The sequence below is a fragment of the Epargyreus clarus genome, unplaced genomic scaffold (genome assembly GCF_041222505.1).
Source record: "Epargyreus clarus isolate Ecla_fem2 unplaced genomic scaffold, WU_Ecla_fem_2.2 ptg000019l, whole genome shotgun sequence".
Lineage (NCBI taxonomy): Eukaryota > Metazoa > Arthropoda > Insecta > Lepidoptera > Hesperiidae > Epargyreus > Epargyreus clarus.
The window spans coordinates 14,825,310-14,851,701 of record NW_027332227.1 but is presented as its reverse complement, the minus strand read 5'-3'; the positions used below and the strand labels follow the sequence as shown (position 1 = coordinate 14,851,701).

The 26,392-nt window shown below is 36.8% G+C and overlaps 3 protein-coding genes across 3 annotated transcripts in view; 1 reads left to right on the top strand and 2 right to left on the bottom strand.

Moving 5' to 3' along the window:
- Window positions 1-2,025: 2,025 nt before the first annotated feature.
- PIG-F (phosphatidylinositol glycan anchor biosynthesis class F) lies at window positions 2,026-2,941 on the bottom strand. The gene has a single exon (XM_073083246.1). The coding sequence runs from the start codon at window positions 2,848-2,850 to the stop codon at window positions 2,134-2,136; it is 717 nt and encodes a 238-aa protein (XP_072939347.1). The 5' UTR covers window positions 2,851-2,941; the 3' UTR covers window positions 2,026-2,133.
- Window positions 2,942-3,210: 269 nt separating this feature from the next.
- Alas (5-aminolevulinate synthase) lies at window positions 3,211-5,351 on the top strand. The gene has a single exon (XM_073083348.1). It carries the CDS (start codon window positions 3,701-3,703, stop codon window positions 5,222-5,224), a length of 1,524 nt encoding a protein of 507 aa, XP_072939449.1. The 5' UTR covers window positions 3,211-3,700; the 3' UTR covers window positions 5,225-5,351.
- The window catches only part of LOC140750043 (pre-mRNA-processing factor 17), a 36,765-nt gene continuing 15,642 nt past the window's right edge, over window positions 5,270-26,392 (bottom strand). Inside the window, exon 11 of the mRNA XM_073083347.1 lies at window positions 5,270-5,546. Coding sequence (XP_072939448.1) covers window positions 5,369-5,546 — 178 coding nt within the window. The 3' untranslated portion in view covers window positions 5,270-5,368. The remainder of the gene's footprint in view (window positions 5,547-26,392) is intronic.

The following is a 26,392-nucleotide window of genomic DNA, read 5'->3' as shown; positions in this document are numbered from 1 at the left end:
ATATGAGAAATTGAGGTCCATCTTGCTACTATTATTAGTTATCATATACATCTAAATTTAATAATAAAAGGCCTTAGATGTGAAGAAATTGTTATTTTCTATATATTATAGCCTTCTTTTCGCAAAGTTTATTGCTGTTGAGATGTGTTAGGTTGTGGTGGCAAAAGGTAGATGTTCTATAAAAGTAATTTTATAGAATGCTAAATTTAGGAGTTATTTGAACAATGTGATGAAGCAAATTGGTTAAGTTTCATATTTTATTAAAAATAGAGCATTGAATAGGCTATGTAAATATTTAACAAACACAAAATAAAATTATTAATTTACTATAAATTTGTTTCCTTCAATTTCCAAACCATCTATCCATTTAAGACATCATGATGTAATCGTACCACTTAACCCCTGACAGTTGAATAATTAAAAGAAATATACTTCATGTCTACTCTCCACCAGAGACTGTTCTAGCTGGACCATATAATTTTCTGAATTGAAAGATTACTGTTAAAGAAATATTAATATACATATTTTATATTTATATTTCTTATTTAAACCAACGGGTGTTAGTCAACACCATGAAGTTGGTAACCCATTGCGGTTCGACTCCGGCGGTACAAGCGCCACACCTATTTTTGCATAATAACAGCGGGGTTAAGCGCTATTGTGCTCAGGTTTGTAGGATGTAGTACGAGAGACATGCTTCGAGGCATTCTCAGGCTTACTTCTCAGGTTTGACAATATCTAATGAACCATAATATAAAATACCCCCTACCAACACCCATGGAGTAGCCACTTATCATCAGGTGGACTACATGCTATTGCTGCAAAAAGAAAGTTGGTTGCAAATTAAATAATAGTAGGTACATTACGATACGTGTGGCCTAAGTAGCCTATTATTGCACGGCGTGAAGTTAGCGCCCGAACGTAGCGAGGATGCTAAACGCCGTGCATATAATACGCTGCCATCTATTAAAAAACTTGAGTAATTTTGAGTTCATCAATTAACGTGTTCTTAGTGTAACTTTTCAAAATTCAATATTTTTTGTAATTAATCACTTTATATTGAAATTATCAATGAAAATAATACTACTCTAACAAATGGTGTATGAAGGTAAGGTATGGCGATAATATATATTCATTATTTTGGATTTTTTAAAACCCCTGTGTGAGTAGCAGGAAGTCGCTACATAACTTCTTATGTGCGTACATGTCTACACATACTTTTACACTTTTCATTTTAGTACAAATAAAAACTTGTTTTTAAACCCTTATTCATTAAAAATTTATGACGGGCTTTAAAAATAGTACAATAAAAAATTACTTAATTAATTTTTTTTGTAGTGATGCTACATGGTGACTGCCGCCTGCAGAAATCTGTAGCCAATTTTATGTGGAACTGTAGTTATACCTGGGAGCTGATAACTGATATATTACGCCTAGCATTAAGATGGTTGTCTCATATGTTAGACAAAAATTATTTCATCAAAAAATACACATCAAAGAATCTTTCATAGCATAAGAATAGGATCTAACAATAGGAGACTGTTGACTAAAATGAGTAGCTACAATTTTTTTAGCATATAAACAATGAAACTTGCCTTATCATTGTAAGTTGTGTCATGTCACTTCAATTATAGTCCGCGCCAAACTGCTAGTCCCCTCTGAAGTTATTGGTAGCAGATGTTGTAATACAATTTGCTATGGTGATGCGATTCATTTCTATATACAGAGTGGACTAGCAGTTCTATGTGGACTGTAGTGTGCGTAAGACTCCTAATTATATAAGTTAGGTTAAGCTTAGTATTAAGAGAGTAACAATAAAGAGTTCATCAAATCAACACGCCTCTAACTCGAACCTGCCTGCAACATCATTACAATACCAACCGATCAATCTAACCAACCAATCAAATACAACAGTATTTGTGAATTCGATTTAAGCATTTGTGAGATTATGATTTTGGTGTAGTTTTTCAGATTTTGTTTTTCAATACAATATGACAACATTCAAAACATAAATCAAATACACAGTAGTTGATAATATCATTTAATATAAACAAATGCAATGTTATGCCAAATAACTTATAATCGTAAATAGGTATAAACACATTAATAATACTGTTTCACGAAACTATTCATCTACTTCGTGACATCGAATTTATTAAAGACGGACACAAAATAATTTAATGCCGGATACTTATTTACAGCAGACATCAAGGGAATGCTTAAAACATTATAGACATTAGCTAATAAGTACCCTCCGATAGCTCCGAGGTAGCATGGTATTGGCCACTTCTGCCATGGTGTGTTCCAGTCTAGAGGGATAACAACCGCTCCTACCCACGCTCCAATTACTGCCATGGTCGCGTTGTAAACCAGCATCGACATCACACTGTCCTTGGGAAACTTCTTCACTCTGAATAACAGTTGCATTGATGACTCCATTCCGGCGTGCGCGACCAAGGGAAACACCGCTAACAGGGTCAGTAACCCCGACAACATCAGCGTCTCTTCGTGGCAGTCCAGCACCGGCGCTCCGAACAGTATTATCCCCACGAAGAAACAAAACATCACTCCCAGTAAGAACACCAACGCCTTCAATATATCCCTCACTGTGTTCTTACTCGCCTTGTTCCTCTTCGTTTGATCATTACTGAAGCTCGAGTTTAAGTAGAACGACTTCAAGAACTCAGCATAAAAGATAAGGGCGAGAATGTAGAATGAGGATCCATTTCCGACGGAATACAGCAGCCCCTTGTAAGATATGAACGTAATTATTATCGGTAAGTAAATGCACGTTACTAGGCTAGAAATGGCAACTTTTCGCAATTCTAATTGATTAGCCAGTGGGAACATGACTTTATCTTATATTTTCGGTAACAATAACGCGAATACTACATTCATCGATCTATCGCACTTTTATTATTTTTGTCATTCTGTTTTAGACTTACTTACGTCAACCTAATGTCAACTGTCACAAACGACCCATTTTTAAATATAATTTTTTATTATGCAGCTTCCTCATTAAATGATCTTACATTAATTTGAAAAACCTAAATTAGTTCTATTTAATCAAAAGAAAAATTATAAATTAAATATATATTTTTAGTTTTAAATAACCAATGTAGTAGTAGTAACATTATGAACTCTATGAGTATCACTATCCGAACGCGTCATTTGACAGATAATAAAATAGCAGTGTAAAGAAAAATCTTCCTAATTTCAAGCAAATTCTTTTGGGCAAATGTGTTTTCTAAATCATTATTTCGTGATAAAAAATCATGTATATGAGTAATTTCATCCATGAGTGTATAATAAAATTCACAAAATTGGTAAAGCCTAGTGTTATGTGTTTTATAAAACCTTATGTATTATAATAGTTATAACACAAGGTAAAAACTTGGGTAAAGTTAATTCATGAATATGACAACACTGCAGTATTGCGAAATCAAAATAAAAATTGGACGTGGTATTATGAAGTTTCTTCATAGTCTCCATACAATCATTTTTGTTAGACGGACGTAATCGATATGACGACACGAACTTTATAAATGAAGGCTCTCAAGAATCGAACCACCAGTTGAACTTTACACCTGCGACGTTCGGCTACAGTGCGAGTCAACGTTGAAACGAAAACATCAAAATATTGTTACGACAATAATACGTTCAGTGTTTCGACCGCAGCGGGTGTCACCGATTACATAAAATGCCCTGTCCTTTCCTGGGATCGTTGAACCAAGCGTTCGTGAGGAACTATGGGAGTGCGCTTCTCAAGCAGTACGGGAACTACTGCCCGATAGTGTCGCGGGGCTTCCGGTCGCTCGGCATCGACGAGACCAAGTGCCCGTTCATCCAGGAGAACGCGATCGTGGCCGTCGCGCCCAAGGAGATGTCCGAGGACATCGCGGAGCCGCGCCCCACGTACCGCTACGAGAAGTTCTTCTCGGAGCAGATCGAGGCCAAGAAGCGGGAGCACTCGTATCGCGTGTTTCGCAAGGTGGCGCGGCTGGCGGCGGACGGCGCCTACCCCGCCGCGCTGGAGGGCGCGGCGGCGCGGCGCGTGACGGTGTGGTGCGCCAACGACTACCTGGGGGCCTCGCGCCACCCCGCCGTGCAGGACGCCGCCGTGGCCGCCGCGCGCGCGCACGGCACCGGCGCGGGCGGCACGCGCAACATCGCCGGCAACTCCCCGCTCATCGAACGCCTCGAGTCCGAGTTGGCGCGCTTGCACGACAAGCCCTCCGCGCTCGTCTTCAGCTCCTGCTTCGTGGCCAACGACGCCACGCTCTCCACGCTCGCCCGCATCCTGCCCGGCTGCATCGTCTACTCGGACGCGGGCAACCACGCCTCCATGATTCAGGGCATCCGAAACAGCCGCGCCCCCAAGCACATCTTCCGGCACAACGATCCCAACCACCTGAGGGAGTTGCTGGCTGCATCCCCGGAGGGCGTTCCGAAGCTAGTCGTGTTCGAGACCGTTCATTCAATGAGCGGAGCCATCTGTCCGCTGGAGGAGATGTGCAATATCGCTCACGAGTACGGAGCGCTGACCTTCGTCGATGAAGTTCACGCGGTGGGCCTGTATGGAAAGCACGGGGCCGGAATCGCCGAGGAGCGCGGGGTTCAGCACATGATCGACATCGTGTCGGGCACGCTGGGCAAGGCGTACGGCAACGTGGGCGGCTACATCGCCGGCTCGTCGCTGCTCGTGGACACGGTGCGGTCGTTCGCGCCCGGCTTCATCTTCACGACGGCGCTGCCGCCGGCCACGCTGGCGGGCTCGCTGGCGGCCGTGCGGCTGCTGGCGGGCGAGGAGGGCCGCGACCTGCGCGCGCGGCACCAGGCGGTGGTGCGCTACCTGAAGCTGTCGCTGCTGGTGGCGGGGCTGCCGCAGCTGCCGTCGGTGAGCCACATCGTGCCGGTGCCGATCGCGGGCGCGGCGACGGTGGCGCGCGTGGCGGACTCGCTGATGCGGCGCGGCCACTACGTGCAGGCCATCAACCACCCGACGGTGGCGCGCGGCACGGAGCGGCTGCGGTTCGCGCCGGGCCCGCACCACACGCCCGCGATGGTGGACGAGCTGGTGGCGGCGCTCATCGAGGCGTTCCACGAGAACGACATAAGCTTTAATCAGTTCACGGTGAACGGGGCGTGCCGCGAGTGCAGCCGGGAGTACCGCGCGGAGTTCGCCCACGACGAGCCGCGCAAGTACCCCATGCTGGTCGCGTAGCGCCCCCGCGGTGGACGGTAGATTAGGAGAATTGAAATGACAAGATGTTAATATTGTATAGTTTATTTGCGTTGTATATTTATGGTTTGTGGTTGACGGTAGGGAAATTAAACTTGTGGTGCACTGAGGTTGTCGTTTGATTCCCTAGTCCCAGTACTTGATGACGCCGTCCCAGCCCGCGGTGAGCAGGCGGCTGGGCTCGTGCGGGTGCCACAGCGCGGAGATGCACACGCCGTCGTGCGCCTTCCACTTCTTGTACAGCTTCGTGGTCTTCCAGTCCCAGATGTAGCACTTGCCGTCCGCGTCACCCGACACCAGATAACTGGAACAACACACATCATTTAACATACTATCATTTACACTTTCTATAGAAATACTAACATATACTATGCTAATCTTTGGAATACATACAAATCAAAGATTTTTTATAATTAATTTCTTACATCTAGGAAGTCTGCAATTGGCATCATATTGGTACATTACAGAGAATCAAAGATTAATTTTAAATACATAGTACTTAAACAAGCTAACCGCAATTATTTATTAGTGTAATCATTAGTTCCAAAAACTCATTACAAATGCATGTAGCACTTAAATAATTAAACACGCATATATTTAATACGGCAATTAATTTTAAAACTGCAGCTAATTGCAATTTTAATTTACCAAACAATACAGATAAAAACCTATTTAACAATATACCTAAGTATGATCATTATAGGTAATAATATAATTAAGAAAAGGTAATTTAATTGTGGATGAAATGATATTTTTTTAGTTTGGGTTTCACAAAAACAAAACCATAACTGATATAAATCATTTTTTAAATTTAGTTTATTTATCTAATTCTACTTGGAATACAATTATATTTACGTCATTTAAAATTAAAAAAATATTGTTTTTTTTATTGTTTCGTCGTAAATAAAAAAAAACTGCGAAATTTAATACAAACGTTAACAATTCCCTGCATTTGCACTGTAATGTAAATTAAAAATACGTGCGCCATAATTGGATTCGGCCAAAGAAAAAACAACAAACAAAAACTTAAAGCAAATAATAATACAGATTTAACTAGTCAAATTCATCACAAGAAGTGCTAAATCGTTTTATTTTTTATATGTTTACGTATGTTCATTTGTTCTTTGCTCACTAAATAATTCATAAATACGACCACCATTTTGAATTTTGTTTTTGTTTTTCTACGGCCGAGATAAATATTCTTCTACGGCCAATCTTGCAACGTGAATTAGATTAATGAATTATTCAAACGCAGCTGTGAGTGAACCTTGGTGGTTTGACATTGATGCAGTGACCAAAATTCGAAGGTGTTTAATGCATAAGAACGTTTTATAATGTTTTACATATTTTCTATAATGATTTAAGTAGGTATAGGCTGAAGTATCTTATTTTTTCACCCAACTTTTCCCTTTATTGTCTCTTACAATTAAAAAAAACTTTTTACCTGTTTACACGAATACACGAAAAGGTAAATGGATTTTATTCCAATTAATCTTGGGAATGGTCATATTTAAATGAAATTATTGAATTCTTCAATAGGACTTTCCAGTGAGCAACATTTTAAATAGGTATATCCAAACAATTTCTTCGAAAAACTTAAAATGCCCCGTAAAAGATAGAGTATGCGGATATGCTCAAATCCAATAACAAATGTAGACATAAGAAAGGTCAAAGGAATATTTACGTATAATAACTAGCTTTATAAAAAAAAGTATCCATGAACGTACAGAATCTTTCAAGATTCTGGGAACTGCGTAATGAATTACTCCCTGAAAACATGAAATAATTGAATAAATCTACAAGTCATGTATCTGATTGCTTGGCAGATCTAGATTGCCTAACTGTAATTGTGTAACCGAACAGTTGTTGAGACCAGATTACTTCTCATAATGATTGTGCAAAAATATAAATTAGGCGACACTAACTTGCCATACGCAGTTACAGTATCAATGTAATTCAACTGAACTTTAAACGAAGGTATTTACGATATTCTTTTTTCCGTTCAAAATATGTCCATTTTTAAGAATGCAAAAAGCACAATGAATAACAAATACGTTACTTGAAAAAGGGTTAAATATTTACGTTACGTACAACATAGACTAAACTAACTAAATAAACCGGGGAAGGGAGAAATTATTCCAATCCTCTGAAGGGGTAATAGGTAGCGTCCATCAGAGGTAACGACTAATATGCGTAATGGATCCTTGAATTTAATTGGAAATATAAATCGGTCGCAAAACCTACTACAAGGTTTTACGTACCAAAACATGATAGAACTTCGAGATTCTCCTGAGGAGGTAGCACCTCTTCCCAATAATAGCATTAAACGCACTAGTGTGTACCTAGTGTTTTAAGAGTGACGAATTTGTGAGGAGAGGAAGATTTACAGTAGCATACGTTTTGTACTTTAAACAGTAAATTATTTAAGCTTATCTTCCATTCCTTCCGTATAACGTTAACGTGTACATTACTCGCTATTTCAAATGTGTCGTGGAAACATTTCCCGTTATCAGCGCCCTATCATCGCTCAATTCGAATGAATGAGACACGATCGATAGGAAACACGCCGATAGCTCGATAACGAACACGTTACATAGTTTCATATATTTTTTAAAACACGATTATGTAAATGGCATATTTTATTTTATAAAGCATGGAGACTCTTTGTGTAAAGGTGCGGACGCGATATTCCTGTATGCAATACTCTAGTGATGTCATGGATGTGAAATTTCAGATATAGATACGAATAATATTATATCAGTTGCTGGTACGGATAGATAGATACGGTTATAAAATTATTTCGGATTATCCAATAGTTTCGGTTAATTTCAGTCACGGAAATCGAATATCTTTTTCAAGGAATTATTAAAGTAAAAAAATATATAAATCGGTATTTTTTATTTTATTTACAAAGAAATGCTCGCGACTTCTGTATGTGTCATTGGCAATTATTGGAAAATTTTGTATTGGATTCGGTTACAGTTTCGGATACGGTTTTATTTCGGATATCCGAAAGTTTCGGTACTGGTCACACAGCTCTATAACAACCCTGCAAAACTCAAATAAAAAACTAATGCAATGTCTTGCCGAATACTTATTGCATTAAGCAAAACTTGCACTTGTGTGACTATGAGTGACGTATTAAAAAATAAAATGTTACGAATGGTAACTACGAGGGTACGTTTTTAAGTTCGCGGAATGAGGGACAAGGAGCGAAAATAAAATGTCAAAATTATTTTTCTTTTTCTACATATTCTCCTGCAAGACGAATGCATTTTTCAGATCTTTGTATTAACTTATTTAAACCCTCATAAAAAAATGTTTTGTCCTTGTCGGAAAAATACAAGGAAATTGCGTCCTTTACTTCTTCGTCTGTAGAAAATTTCTTTCCACGAAGCTCTTTTTTCATTTTTGGAAAGAGATAATAATCGCTGGGAGCCAGGTCTGGACTATAGGGTGGGTGATTTAAAATATCAAAGCCCACCTTATGCAGGGCAGCCAGTGCAATACGGCTCTTGTGTACGGGCGCATTGTCGTGCAACAGCAGGACACCTCTGGATAATTTTCCTCGTCTTTTTTCTTTGATGGCTTCTTTTAACCGCTCCAAGATTGTTGCGTAATATTCTCCGGTTATAGAGACACCTTTATCTTTGTAATCTATTAACAAAATTCCTTCTGCATCCCAAAAGACTGTCGCCATGAGTTTGCCGGGCGATTGTGACACCTTAAACTTTTTAGGAGGTGCTGTACCCTTTTTATGCCACTGCATGGAGTCTTGTTTAGACTCAGGTTCATAATGGTGAACCCAAGTTTCATCTCCAGTAACAATTCGATTCCGTACAATATCCTTATCTTCTCCACAGAGGTTCAAAAACGCACGGGAACATTCAACGCGCTGTTGTTTCTGAGGCGGCGTGAGCATTCTCGGCACCCACCGCGCGCTGACCTTAGTCATGCCAAGATGGTCATACAGAATTTTAAAAATGGTTGTATCCGATACTCCAACCATTTCTGCAAGCTGTTTCTTCTTTAGCCGAGCATCTTCCAGTACTAATTTTTCGCCTTCCGCTATCGTTTCCGGAATGGTCACCTCAACAGACCGTCCTGGTCGTGGGTCGTCTTCAAGTGAATCCCTGCCTTGCTTAAAAAGGTTGTTCCACTTGTGAACCATCGTTTTTCCAGGGCAAGAGTCCCCGTAAACCGATGACATCTCTTCCATTATGATTTGCACAGACTTTCCTTGCTTGGTAAGGAACTTTATAACGGCGCGATGCTCGATTTTCTCCATACTTCCAATTTTCTTCCGCATTGAGTTGTTTAATTGTCGATAGTTTTAAAACTAATGATGTAATTGTGATAAAACTTTATATTTATACTATTTATGAGTCACTTAACACGTACCGCCCTTAACGAGCCCGCTATCCCCCTCCAACCCTGCCATTCCGCGGACTTAAAAACGCACCCTCGTATTTAAATGGTACCTACTATGTAACGACTATTCCGAGATTCTGGACCACTTCCACTTTACTGAACGCAATCAGCATGATTTGCATATACAATGTTCGTAACAAGTATATCCTACACAAATCGGCAGAATTTCCGGATGTTTCCATATTATGTTGCAGAGGTAATGTTTACCTTATTGTCTGAGTTCCGAATTTCCGATAAAGATTATTACATAACTTACATAGAATTTGTACTATTGCATGTGCACTGGACATATACACTCATACATCAATAACAAAAATGACGTGTGTGTGACGGATTCTATGCACACATTTAGAAAAACCTCGATGTATTTTTTTCCTATAAAAACATGTTTGGCAAACATTTCGGTCACAAACTTCAAACAGTAGAACCCGGACTGGCTGCGTGACCATTTGCCATTCACACGAAGTGGGCGACCTACTTCATCAAACTTTACCTTGGAGAACATCTTGGATTATTATAATCTAGATAAAGGTCAGGTGACCAACCTGCACCTATCAGACCTATATACATACCAACATAAGACGATAGAACAATCAGCAGTATTATTCAATCATGAAATGCCTACCTACTATTTTGCATACGTGGAATGTCTTAATGTAAATTTGAGTTTGAATTACATTAGCAAGATTTACTTTGCTTTGATAAAATGGAACACATTAGAAAAAAAAATTAAGAGCAGAAATTATCCACGTATCATCAGTAAGGAAATCATCCGTATTATGTACAAGTTACAACTGCTGGGCACAGCTCTCGCCCTCCAGTTCTCCATTACGCTGCTCTCACGTGGATTGTTAGAGGCAGAAATAAGCGTACGTTCTTCATGTAACCACATTAAATAAGGTTCTTGCAATATGAAGTGAAATTAATCGGGACTGAGCAATATGATTATGACTATTCATATTGGAATTGTTTTTGTGCCAATATGATACGAGTATGTGTGCCGATACCCACAAAATCATATTATACAATCTAACGTTACCACGTAATAATTGGGGTGGATGCAATACGATTATGTCCATATTGTATCTATATGTATTTTGATTTCCATAAATACAAAATCATTTTAACCGACTTCCCAAAGGAAAGATTATGTATTCGTAATGTATAAATATACTTTTTTACAATGTAACATTTCCACGTGTAAACTTTAGTTTACGACGGCCTTAAATTACTATAATTATGAATAATATAAGATAATGGTTACACGAATTGGACACGTGACTATAACAAAAAAATAATATACGTATAAAATACACAAATTGCACGACCCTTCAAATGTAAGGTACGAGTATGTGCTAACAGTCAATGTAGAGGTTTAAATGATGGTAGGCTATATTAGATTGAAAGGATTTATTTTGCTATAGGTCCGACTACGAACGAAATGCAGAGTAGACTGGGGGTTTAAGTTAATACATGGGGATAACATTATTATCCTCTAGTGATTACCTATTATTATTTTTAATCATTAGTATTAAATTACAGGCGGTGGGTCACTCTTTTATAGTTACTACAAATACCACTATCTACCAGTGAAGTATCAGAATGAAGAACAAACTATTTATAGCGCTTTCGTTACTTCTTCCTTACACGACTTAAGAAAGCGTTGAATAACATGAAAAGAAGTCTATAACAGACGGGAATACATCCTCAGAGGACTAAGTTGAAATATGTTATACATCGACCACAAAACCTATAATTATAGAAGAAAGTTTGCCTTACCGCACCGTTCAAACCAAAACACAGTAACGTAAAACTGACGACAGACTTCATTCCGTTTACTTTAGAGCAGGTAATAAAGAGGTGTGTCAGTGATGCTGTCGCAATAAATCTTTAACGATTTCGGTGCTATATTTGGATAGATAAACATTGAAGAGTACACATAAGTGAATAAGCCATATTGCATTCTTTGATTGGCAGAGAGATAAAGATAAAATGATTGAATAAATAAATATATCAACTGTGATCGACTCGATAGACTGAATTCGCCTTTGATGTACGGATATCCTGTCCGATAATATATTAGACAGGCAAATTCAAGACGCTTTAGTTTATAAACACAAGAGCACTATGGTTGACTTTATAAACATTGTGCACACGTGACGAGGCCATAAGCCATCTCTATGGACATCAATACTCACCTTTATTTCTCAAGCATTTAAGGTAACTGTCGTTTGAGTAGATTTCAGGGTGAACGTCCCAAATATCGGTCAGGTCGAATCCAAATGACAATTTTCACCAGGAGGTGTTTCGGTAAGTATTTCAAAATGATTTAAGTGAAATAATTTAGCGAACTCGTTGACGAATGAAACATTTTGAGTAATCATTCTTTATGGTTACCAATTTTCATAACTCTTGATAATGCTATAACAATTATTACTATTATAATCTGCGTAAAACTGCTAGTTCGCTCTGAATAATGAAATGAATTGCATCGCCATAGCAATTGTATGACTACACCTGCTCGCAACAATTTCAGAGCGGCCTAGTAGTTTGGCGCGGACTATACTATTACATACACGTGATAGAAATAGTTTATTCCACTTAGTCATTCTTCATCTTTTCATCCAAATCATAAATTTATTGACTGACTATCCAATCAGTACATTGATGTACTTTGAATGAGTGAACATATTTAAAAGTCTACTTAATAACCGTTCGAACAATTTAATTAAATAATTGTACAACTGATTACAAATCTGTACGATAAATATAAAAGCACGTGATATAAATTTCTTTGACGGACAGTTCTTGTTCAACAAACATGTTCCTGTTGGCTAAGCAAATGTGCATACATTGATAATACGGTAAATTATTTTTCAATATGAATGTGGCTGTTAAATCATATCGAATATCGATGACATAACATAATATTATACTCTTTTATTATTATACATACTATCTTCGTATGAAAATTCAACTTCCGTCTGCGTTCACATAACTCGAAGAGTATTGGACATATTCGATAGATTTTTTACACGACGTTGCATTTCTACTTAAGTGTGTTTTTAACATATAGTTAACACAGAACTGGGACAGAAAATATACTTCCCTAATTATAAATAATATCAGATTGAGCAACAGCGAATCGTGACTTACTTAATCGTGGTTTACTTGAGTTTTTAATATAATTGAACTAACTAATTTTAATATAATACTAACTGTATTCCTTAATAAAGTAAATATTTACAAAGAACCGACAGAGGACGCTACTGTTTACAAGTTTATCAAACTACCGTATCGTAAAATCACGCGAAGTATTATTCAACTATTGTTCTTACATAAGTACGTTCACCCTATCACGTGCCCGTTTTGTTATTGCCCGCGGGTGATGTAAATGTTATGATTCGGAAACTATAACCACCAAAACCAGTTCAATCCGGATTTCACTATCAACAAGTCCGGTGATTCCGAAATTTCCAACTGACGCTTATGAGCACATTTGCTCAATACAATCAGCTATTTCCTGTAGTCATTTTCCTCTACTTGTTTGGCAAATTTTTAAAACTACTGAATTTAATATAGTATCGTAAACATGTTACCTTTAAAACTTAAAACCGTCAATAGTTTGTGGTTTAAAATATATCACATCAAATACATCAACTCTAGTATTTTACAATTTATTGAAGAAATAGAAAAAAAAGGAAACTCATTTAATCGTAGGTTTAAGAACTAACATTACTGTTTGTTTTATGCTTTAAAATATAAATAATAAAAAAAATGTTTATTTCTTTGACTAATGTCATTGAAATTTATATTTTACATCAAAAGTGAAACTACTGACAACTTCTGCGTGCGGCTCAAACGTTATTGGCCTCAAAATTCTACTAATACCATAAATGTAAAAGTTTGGATGTTTGTGTGTCAACTTCTGAACAGATTTTAATGCAATTTCATATACAGATAGGATACCTTTATCAGAAAGGGGATCCAATCACTTCTCTGCATACCTATATCGTGAAGAAACATTGTGAAAGCAACTATACTCACGGGGGCAGCTCAAAGGCGAGAGAGTGTTGATTCCCCGAATACCTATCATACCAGACAATTTGCCGTTCCAGTGCAAGAGACGCCAGTTTTCACTGAAGTTGGCATGTGCAATATCAATCAACAAGTCTCAGGGACAAACTCAGAAAGTGGCAGGAATACATTTGAGCACCCCATGTTTTTCTCATGGGCAGCTATGTTGCCTGTTCGAGATTATTGAGTGCCAGAAACTTACACGTGTTCACTGAAAACAATAAATCATACAACAAAGTTTAAAGATCAAATTTATAAGCTGATCTATATTTAACGCAAGCGAAGCCTCGGGAAAAAGCTAGTACTACATATAATTACTGGCAATTAACCTACGATAATAGGAACACGTTTAATTATATATTATTGAGCAAGGCCTTAATAAAAAATACCAACATATAGGTTCGTTGAAATTATATCGTTTTTTGAATTTGTATCGTTCGTTTGAAATTAAATCAATAATAATTTATCTTTAAAATTATTTATACAAAATTTGCACAATACATTTGTGTATATCATGGTCGTCATCAACACAACACTATCCTTGTGGGGCGGGCCGTGGGTCAAGATGATGACAAAAAACCTATGTTAATACTAGGCGCTCTTGTTTTTTTTTTTATAGTATAGGAGTAGCAGACGAGCATACAGTCCACCTGATGGTAAGTGGCTACTGCCGCCCATGGACATCTGTAATCAATCCCAGATAGGATTAGATATTCCTACCTGAAGTCGGCCACAGATGCGCCGCTACCCCTGAGGACTAAGCTGGAACGCCTCGAAAAGTCTGTCTCCCTTACCACACCCTTCAAACCGGAACACAGCAGCACCTAACACTGCTGTTATTAGGTAGAAATAGGTGTGGCGGTGGTGCCGCTGGAGTCGGACCACAAAGGGTTCTACCACCTTCGCTCTACCAAATCTCATATGACTAGTACTGAGAGGTATAACGAAGGAAACTAGGAAACTATTTAGTCTGTACGGTAGGTATGCTTCGATGTTTGTAAGTTGATATTTTATAGAAAATTTGACTAATAATAAATTATAAACGTACATGATTAAGTAGTAAAATAAGCAGTCCTTTGTACTGTATCTCTATAATGTTTGCTATTAATTACTTTTCCGTGTACAAAAATTTATAAATAAAATAAAATAATAATATCTAACACATACATAATTTTGAAATCAGTCACGACTGAGATCCCTTCTAGCACCAATATATGAACTCTAAGACCTTTTGTTACTTTCTTATAAAAAATAAAACATGTCCATACATATAAATAAAATGATTCCATGTTAAATAAGTCTACAATGCACCTACTCAAGAATAAAAAAAATGTTACGCAATCTCCTAAATTATTAAAATGGATCATTTAAGTGCAATATGGTAATGGATGTCTAAACATATTGTACGTACAATATCAAAACGCCATACAAGAGGTCGGTATTGTCAGGTTTGTCTAAATTCTGAACTCATGAAATATTGCACAGCTATTGAATTAAATATAACAAGAGCACATCTCGTGCCTCTCACTGCATTTCCAAGAAGGTATGTCTAACGTCACACCAAATAAAATCGGTATTCGGTATTTCCAAGAATTTCACATTTGCACGACACATTCTAACTTAATACTAAGGGATAGCAGGGAATCGGTGGCCTAGCTCAGGTAGAACCTATATCTACGTCGATCACGTATGTTCATGGGCTGCAATAGCCACTTATCATCAGGTGGACTGCACGGACATCGGCTTAACTGACTTCGAAATGGAGGAGGTTCTATATTCGGCTGCATGTATTTTTTTATTTTCTTTAATTCTATATTATAAAGTTTCTTGTTACCCTCCCACCGAAAAGTTTTTTAAGCAAAATAAAATCAGTAAGTATACATTAAAAACTAATTGCTTAAGTATAATAAAGTACGAACTAATAGCTACTTAACCGACATAGAACAATAACAAATAAGAGGCTTACCTACGCACTAAGCCCAATTACAGAAATCTATTAAATCCTCACGCTACGGATGATTTCCATCACTTAATTGTGTTATCGCAATTAACCTTTTTATAGGGCAATAAACTCCGATAATCTATTTGGTTTCCATTATACGAAATGGACCCCGCATAGTTGATTGAAGTCCACCAAGTATTAAGTTACAGTCCCTCTTAGAAACCTATTAGCAATCCCTAAAACAATATTGGAGTATTGAAGACCTTAGAGCCTGAGATCGGCCACAAGTACGTTGCTATTCTTGAGGACTAAATTAGAATGCTCCATCAAAATACCTTCCCTTCAAACCATAACACAGCAGCGCTTTACACTATTGTCGCAAGGCAGAAATAGATACAGCGGTAAAGTTGCTCCAGTCGAATAACGAACCCGATCTTTAAAGATTACTTTCAGAATAGAAAATTCTAGAAAATCTCTAACTCATGCCCGGTATGGCGCGAAACCTGACAAGTGCTGACTACTAACATTGTGATGAAATATCAAGTACTTTTAATGCAATATCATCGTTATAACTAACACTAAGTTGTTTCGTTTCATTTAAGTGTGAATAATTAATGATTTAGAGTACTTGATACTAGTGGTATAGTGCGCATAAAACTGCTGGTCCGCTCTGAATATAGAAATGAATCGCCTCACCATAGCAAATTGTATGACAACACTGCTCGCAACAACTTCAGGGCGGACTAGCAGCTTGGCGCGAACTATATCAAGATAATTTTAGAGGAACTACGAAGTACGAAGTACTAGTTTTAATACAATATAGCAAGTAGCAAACAAGCATGCAGTCGACTTGATGGTAAGTGGCTACCGCCCATGGACATCTGTAATCAACTCCAAATCAAATAACACCCCTGAAATCCCCCAATCTGAAATTGACGACAGATGTGTTGCTACCCTTGAGAACTAAGTTGGAACGCCTTTGCTAAGTCTCCCTCTTCAAATCACAACACAGCAACGCTTAATTCTGCTTACTCTTAACGCGTATTAAGCAGAAACATGCAGCATTTCTATAACATTGCGATTCCTGTTTGACCGGAGATCAAACCCGGATCCCCTGCGTCTCCGACCGGTATTACCGCGATTAGTCACACATTATATAAAAGTTCCGCATCCTAATTAGTTCCGTAATTACACACTCGTCCTCGTCTCCAAGTGATTGACTCCTTATCGTTATAATGGTATGTCATTATCATGGCTAGATATGATTCGATTATATAAACGTATCTATCATAGTAGCTGTAAGTAGTTTCAATATATGATTTAATAATTATATGACAGATTTGTATAGGTTTCTCGTTTAGTATAGAGAACAAGGCAGTGATAGCCTAGTGGTTAAAAAACTCGGCCTCTCGATCGAGGGGCCGGGTTCAAATCCCAGGCACGCACCTCTGATTTTTTCGAAATTATGTGCGTATTAGAAATTAATTATCACTTGCTAAAATGGTGAAGGAAAACATCGTGATGAAGCCTGCATACCTAAGAGATTTATAAAAAAATATTCTCAAAGGTATGTGAAGTCTACTAATACGCACTTGGCCAGCACGGTGACCTCATCCTTCTCATTATGACAGAAGATCCGTGCCCAGCCGTGGGACAATAATGGGTCGGGGATGATGATGATGATAGAGAACAAGCGAGGGATAGTTTAAGGGTGATAGAACTAAAATAGTATTTACAAAGTCATACACGGCTCTCCGTTTCATGTAAATCTATTTACTCGTATGTATGTTTTCATAAATAGTAATGGATAGATGACGTCATTTTGTTACGAAGAATATGGATATCGACAACAGCGCCACCAATATAAAATTATCTTAACTTTCAAGCTGGAAATAACTAAACACACTTGCAAAAAATCACTGAAATCGTTTTTAAGCGCTTAGATTAGCAAACATAACACGTGATTAATAAGATTACTTCTTACATTTCGTCAATACATCTATTAATATATTTCCTGTCCTTCCAAACCTTGTAAACATTTTCACAATATTTTCCCACCAACAGAGTTCATAGTAACATCACTTCAATTCATTAAAGAACAATAGCATACCGTCATCATTCGATTTGCCAATATCATTCATTGAATTCATTGTGGCTTATTGTAAGCGGGTATAGTTCACTTTAGTTATAGATACACTCGTCCCTTCTGCAGGATATCCGAGTTTGGGGTCCGAGACTAGTGGTCACACACACACCATTCATGTGATGACGTAAGCAGTCTCTTACATACAAATGTATGTATGTAATTTGAACATCTTTTATGCAGTCCATCTGTGTAAGTGATTACTGCCGCCCATGGCCCATGTCAACCTCGGATAAGATTAAAGTTCTTCTTAAGGTTGGATTCCCTTAAATTGGAACGCCTCGAACAAGTCTCCCATATCACAACCGTCAAATCGGAACATAGTAGCGCTTAACACAGAAATAGGTGTGGCGTGCCGCTAGAGTCGATCCATAAAGGGTTCTATTATCTTAAAAACTATCTGATGATAAATGGCAATTGTCACCAATGAACACGCATAATTATCCAGAAATAAGATTGGAACACCTCCTAAGTAAATGTCCTGCTCTCAGACCAGAACACAGCTGCTCCTATGTTGTAAGGCAGGATAGACATTGCGATGATGTTCCCGCTGTAAACTAACGAAGGATTTAGCTACAAATTACTATTTTAGATCATTTTTTTCGTGACCAAAAATTTTACAACAGTTTCGGATGCCGGTGCTATCGTTATTGTCATTATACGACATTAATATATCTGAAGAACGCTTTAAGAAGGTAACCCAATAGTAACTCCTAGTAACGAACAAGGCTATCTAGCTATGTCTAGGTCACATGGGGCACGTGCCTATGAAACATACGTATCTATTTTCGACTATCTTATCGCTCTATCTCGTTACTCGTACTAAGAGATAATAGGAAATCAATACTATACAACTTCCATGTTGCTAGCAGCAATTCTACAAAAAGTATTTTTGATTGCTTTTTTTTTTAGTTAACTATTAAAATAGACTTTATTTTGTTCCATAATGTACCTAGATACGTCCCTAAAATCATAAAATGAAACCAAATGAGTAAAAGTCTCATAGACAGGAAAAATAATTAAAAAACATTTATGGGATTGGATATTTGCGAACGAGAAATATTACGATAAAAGATTTAAACACCAATTTAAAAAATCAGAATAAGTAATGACTTGTCGTGAACTGCATATTGCAAATATAAACGAAAGCTAATTAATATCAACTCTGCAACTGCAAACTTACAAAAACATTGCAAAAATATAGTACATACATTTCTCTTCCGAAGGCTGTTTTAGTCGGCAACTGGAATTACTATAAATATTGGAAACACCTGATCCTAAAGCGATTTCAGGGGGACCCGCGGACTTCTGAATTACCGACGAAAATATAGTGTTTTTCGTACTTTATTATCATCCTATAAGTTCTATTTATATTAATTGTGCTATAAAAATTACTAAAATACTACTATCCTACTACCTACACTACATATTTGGCACACTCATTTCTGCCTCATAACATCAGTGTTAAACGCTGCTGTGTTCTGGTTTAAAGGGTTTAAAGATGGTAAAGGAGACACACTTTTCTGGGACATTCCAGCTTAGTCCTCAGGAACTCAGGAATATCTAATCCTATCTGGGGTTGATTACAGATGTCCATGGGCGGCAGTAGGCAATTACCACTAGGTGGACTGCATGCTCGTCTGCTACTCATATATTATAAAAAAAAAAGATAAAATATGTGATATTCTGACGTGCACTGAGTTTTACCATAACGGTGGTGCTAGAACCGTTTTATTTACTGCATATTTCAGGGTTCTCTACAATATGGACGCAAACAAAACGCATATAAAATGGACCACCCACACGTCATTACGCAATTTGAAATGTAAATTCAAAGCGTCGAAGACCAACCGGACCAGTTCATGGGGTCACGTGTTATGGCCATTCGCGTACATATCGCAGGCGAGTGGTGCAATCAGGCATATCATGTAACGTCTAGGAATTTCATAAAGTTCTTGCTTTATAATAGCTGTTTATATGTTTATAAAAATATATGTCAATCGACAATCGATCACTTCGCAGGCGGGCTGTAGAATCAGGCATTACATGTTACAAGTCCAGGAATTCCATAAAGTTTTTTATTTAATTATTGCTGATATTAGGTATATCAATTGGTAATAAAAATATCTGCTAAACGTTGATAAAGCCAGACCAGTTTCTCACCTATTCATTTACAACGTAGCCGCAATATATGAAAATGCATTTTGCTTAAGTTCGATACATCAACGACAATTAATTGTGTTTTTAGGTATTTTAGTATGTACAAACGAACTTGTTTATTCGTATGATCGCTAACAAAAATGAAATATGTCTTTACAGTAATTAGGATATGAAAACGTTCATCGATTATGTGTTATAAATATAATTTGGACATATCTTATTAAGACCGTTTTTATGACTTTACAACGACTGATAGGTACTGGTTCGATACTATCAAAACACTACGTAGTGATGACTGGATAGAACGATAATACTGTAGTAAATAGAAAACACTATATGGAATCCAGTTTAACGATTAAACCAGTTTCTTATTGATTTTTAATGGACTGATAACATAATTTTACTGACCAGTCACCCGATGCAGTTCGAAATTGAAATAAAAAGCATATTATACGAAACATGCGATTCACTAGAGTATAACATGAATTCTTTTCAATTAAATTATTTTTTTATATAATATAGGAGCAGCAGACGAGCATGATGTCAAGTGTAAATAATGTGTGTCAAATAATCAACCCCAGATAGGATAAATTCCTACCTGAGGTCAGTCCCAGATGAGCCGCTACCCCTCAGGACAAAGCTGGAATGCCTTGGAAAAGTATGTTTCCCTTACCACACCCTACAAAACAGAATACAACAGCGCTTAACTCTGCTGTTGTTAGGTAGAAATAAATGTGGCGCTGGTGCCGCCGGAGTCGAACCACAAAGGGTTCTACCACCTTCACGATAATATTTTATTCCTGATAAGGTATATATATAAATCGAAAACAGTTTTTAGGCGACTGAGGAGGGTAATGTTATTCGAGCGTATATACCTACTATGTATGAATGACTTATTCTTTGGCATGCTTCGTAGCCCAAATGGCTTAAGGGATTTTAATATATCAGGTGTCGTTGGATTAATTATCTTTAAGACGGGTTATTTACATCATTATTTTTATAATAATTACTTATTATCACATGTATTTCTCGTTTATATATATATATTTTTTAAAAACACTTATTAAAACAATTTTTCCAATTTTTGCCTACCAAAGATATTTGGTAAGTAAAAGTAATTTGACAATTTATATTTGGCAGGAGTTTGATTAAAAACATTGGTTGGTGGATTATTATTAATATTATGAACATTTTATTTTGTGACCTATTTTTTTCAGCAAGTTTTATAATATTACCTACTAATTGCGCTACCTACGTTTCAATGAAAATTCAGAGTAATTTACATGTATAATATAAATTAACCATTATACAATCTTGAAACACAAAACCTCGGTTAATTAAAATCTGATAATTAGTATCAGATTAATTTTTAACGAAGTCCAAAGTTCATTAATTTTATAAACAAAGGCGTAATTAAAAATAGCAAATGTATGAACTAAAATGACCATAATATATTTGCCTTATATAAGTTATATCGTTTCAGGATCCATTAATTATTTTAAGATAGATAATATAATCATAGATAGCCTCGTAATAGAATGTTCTGGGTTGTGACGTCACTCAAACACAAAAACAACCAGAACCAATACCGAGGTCGTAACATATAATTAAATGTAAGCTCGACCAGGGATCGAATCCCTTTGCATATAAGACCTGAAGAGCTAGTGCCGTCACGAGGGTCGTCAATTCAGTCATAGTCTTCAAGATCATAAAACTATAGATGTAACGCTATCCCTGAAGACTAACGCTCGGCATTAGTATATAATGAATCTTAATTAAGCCGTGCCTGCTAAAATCCAAAATTTGACAAATTTTCTAAGTAATAATTGTCGAATTTCAAATTATAGTAGGCAACAAGTAATTAATTTAAAAAATCAAAAAACCCGACTGCCCCAAAAAGGCTGAAGTAGAATTTCCAAAAGCAGTGAAATAGGCATTTCATTATTTTTATCCAGAAAGCCAAATACAAAGTTTCATAGTAGGCGTCTGCTTCAAAAACAAAAGATCTTCAAACAATATTATCATATTTTATCCTCGTAGTGCTAATTTACGCTATATAAAGAACCTATGTGTAAAATTCCAACACGCTTAAGTTCAGCGGTTTCCCTTTGCGTTGATCTCTGGCACAGCAACTCTCTCATTTAGTCAGACAGTCATCTCGATGTGTATATACGAGTATATATGTACTAGCTAACCCGGCAAACATTGTGATACCATATAAATATAAAAATGTTAAAATCACTTAGGGGTAAAAAAATAGATAGTGGCCGATTCTCAGACCTACTTCATATGAATATAAAATTTGGTGAAAATCGGTGAAACCGTTTCGGAGGAGTACGGTAACTTAAATGAGAATTTTATAAAAAAGATATATTATATAATGTATATGTAATCTCCTCTTAATTTCATTATTTTTATCCAACAAGCCTGATACAACATTTCATAGTGTTTGCTTCAAAATTGACAGTTGTTCAAATGTACTTTTAACCCTTATTTTACCCTCTACGGGGTTGATTTTTCGGATGGGGATAAATAAGTGCGTCCTTGTTCCTATCCAGAAAGCCAAATACAAAATTTTATAGTAGTTGCTTCAAAATTAAAGGATTTCAAAAAAACTGTTTTCTCCTATTTTACCCTCTTAAGGGTAGAATTTCCAAAAGGCCTTTCTTAGTACTTATTCACGCTATATAGAGAACCTATGTGCAAAATTTCAGAACTGTAAGGTCCTTAGTTTAGGGTGTACGTTGATTTCTGAAAAATGAAAAAGTCATTTAGTTAGTCAGTCAGTCAGTCACCTTGCTGTTTTATATATATACAAATATGTTTTTATAATCTCCGTTTCATTTCCTTTCATTTGATACCCTACTTGATAGGTTCGGTTACCTTTTTTTTCACATGTGTTACTATTTCGCGCCAAAAATCCGCCATTTTGTTTTTATTTTACTAAAACCTATCTAAGGACACTCGGGTCATTGAGACAAATATAATGACACCTTGACTGTTGAAATTCATCCAGCCGTTTGTTAGATCGGATCAAATAAAGAAAGACAAACATACAAGATACGCGCGAAAAACATAACCCTTCCTTGGCAGTCGGGTAAAAATTAGTTTAAATTACCTCTTAATTTAAACTATCTAAGTCAATCAAAACTATTTACTACTTATATATTGAAACTAACTAGATTGTACTGACCATTTAACTTTACTTGACCTACTCGATCATTTACCACAACCACAATAACATTAAAACCGTGAAATAAACAAGAAACCATCTAAACATTAAACAGCGAGTTACCACCATCTCTAATAACCTCCGGCCTCAACCTTCAAACGGTGAAGGGAATCCTACAGCGAATTGTTAGGCACGAAGCCAGTAACTGTTGCTCTCAGAATATACATATAAAAAATACAAGCTTGTGTCTACGACGTTGTTTGCGTGGTGACAACAGTGTAAAACGTGGTAAGAGAGACGTTATCTAAGGCGTTCCAACTTCATATTTATTTATTTTATTGGACTATTAACAGAAATACATGTCATATTATGACGTAACAATATGTGTCCTTAAATATCTAGTGCTTACATGTAATTCCATTTATAAATAGTCACAGCATGCGATGTTTAACAAAAGTACGATAACTAACTATAATACTTGATAAGATTTAGAAAATTTTAACAATCTTATTATTTGTGACACTTTAAGTATGGCTACGCCGTTTGGGACGTAGTTAAGACTTTAATAATTTTGGCTTTGAATTTCCTGATATTATCACTAAACACATCAGTGGATCCGTCTTTAGATACAAGTTCCTTGTACAGCCTGCTCAGTCTAGGTACGAGAGAACAATGGCCGAGATTGGTTCTGTAGGTCTTATGGGTGAGCAGAGGAACGGGAGAACGCGTCTCATGTAGGATTCTGATGTAAACTGAGTTTGTTTACAGATGTCTATGGACAGTAGCAACTTACCATCCGGTGGATTGCATGCTCGTTTTCTACTTCAATGTCATAAATAAAAACCTGACTAAGCGACACTTTCATTGTAGTATTTTTTTTTTTTAGAGAGGTCAACTTGTACCCTATACTCCGCTCATATTTCTCATAGTACGGAAAGGCCACCTGTATGTAAATAGAGGCTCTGTATTCCACAAACAATAATAATTATTATTAATAATTTAACAACAGCGCCATCTACCGAATAATATAAATATTTATCATCGTCTCAACAAAACATTATGTGAATGTGAGTTGTGACCTCAATCGGTCAAGTCGTTCACAAGTTACTATTATACGCACGGACGGATTTTATATTGCGAAGATATATAACATATATTGCCATTTTATATTGCGAAGATATATACATAATATCAGTCAGTCGTCAAGCGACGTATTTATAGCATCTTTTATTATGTCACACTGCTATTATATACAAAACATAATTAGCATATTATATATCTAGAAATCTATAATAATATTACTTAATATAATACGGCGTACGCGCGCTTGCCAAACCGTCACAAATACAACCGTGTGGATAGAGCATTTGACTTAGTTTGTCTAGGTTTGCAAGCGTTTGTAACATAGGTTTTGACAAACGTTTGTTGAGGTTTACACTTTAGAGTTTGCGACAAATCCCAAGTATGCGGACGCGGCATTATACATCTAAACATAATGTTTTTTATTTGAAAGCACTAATCTCCGGGATCATTAAAAAATATTTTCGAATTTAGTTGGCCATGCCTATATAGGAACATTTTACATTGTCTTATATATACAATTCTCCTGTACAATATTAGTTACCGTACTATTCCGAAACGGCTTTACCGAATTTTATATGCATATTCAGTATGTCTGAGAATCAGCTACTATCAATTTTTCATACCCCTAAGTGACAAGGGTTGTTCACCCATAACATTTTTTTTACTTATATGGTAACACAACCTTTGCCATATTAGCTAGTAATTTATAAAAATCGGCCATCGTGATTTTCAACTTGTACTCTCTGTCATGTGTGGCGTCATGTACTCGTAATAGCTAAATCAATGAGTCAGTGAATTGGTTAGATCAACGAATTACTTGTAGGGTTATATACGTGGGGAAATTGCGTGGATTGGGGCGAGTGTCAGTAGGAATTGTGCACGAGAGGTGGATTTCGTGTATCATGGAGTTCTTTCATATATAACTGCTGTACCGGCAAACGTTGTTGCCATATAAATAAAAAATGTTAAGGTTGAACAACCCTTATCACTTAATGGTATAAAAGATAGATAGTAGCCGATTCTCAGACCTACTGAATATGCATATAAATTTTGGTGAAAATAGGTAAAGCCGTTTCGGAGGAGTACGGTAAGTAACATTGTGACACGAAAATTTTATATATTAGATTACCTGTCTTTGGTATCGTTAGCCATTTATTTTCTAGAATCATTACAGGAATAGCGTTATGTTTGCCGTTTTAAATCATTGTCATAAAAACGAGTTTGCAGCATAGCAATTGCTTTATATTGACCTCAAGTATAACTTGGTTAAATAAATATTATCGTAAATATATCGTAAATGTCGACGTTTGTATGTTTCACTCACACATTATGAAGAATAAGTATGGGATATCTAGATATAGTGTCATTTTGGATTGCTCTCTCCACTGGAACAAGTAATACGTAGTAGGTAGGTACTATTAGGTACTTATAACGTGCCTCAGAGAAGCCTTCATGTCAAACGGAAGTATACATTTGTAAACATTTGTAATTCATGTAAACAACCTTATCTCGTTATTCTTTATGTACACCAGTTTGTTTTATCTGTTTCTTTTTCTAACACATTCTAACTTGTTAAACAAACTCAATGTGACTAATCTAGAATGGCTTTCTGTTATGCCTACTTAGACATTTCTAAATACACCCAAGGTTGCTAGCACACAGACAGTTGTTTTTTTTTTTTTTTTTATTTTTTTTAGAGCCCACAACGTTTGTAGTAGTTTCCTACTTTTCTTTTAAACGCTATCGTAGTCTCATTCTGGCCGTGCCTTTATTGTGCCTGAGAATGCGTCTCTGGTAATCGTCGTGAATCGGTAATAATTATTATGTTTTATTTAATTCCGTTATTATCTTCATAAGTTATTTACATCCACATTTTAGGAACACATTAGGTGAGATTTTAGTTACTAAAATCCTCATGAAGGTCGAACAGCTCATAGGGAAGCTCCGGTTTATGGACAGTAACGCATCGGTGGTTCCCGTGTACAATGCTCTTAGGTTCTCTACCCAGGGCGGTAATTTCTAAGTATGACTACAACTGAGATTATGTTAGCTTACGTGCAGAGCTACACGTACTTGTACATAATAATGTTTTTGTCTTATTTCATGAATACCCAATGAAAAATTGCAGTCATATGAAGCTTA

What these genes read in the sequence shown, in the direction of transcription:
- PIG-F (XM_073083246.1), bottom strand. Translation starts at nt 2,850, where the DNA reads ATGTTCCCACTGGCTAATCAATTAGAATTGCGAAAAGTTGCCATTTCT.
- Alas (XM_073083348.1), top strand. Translation starts at nt 3,701, where the DNA reads ATGCCCTGTCCTTTCCTGGGATCGTTGAACCAAGCGTTCGTGAGGAAC.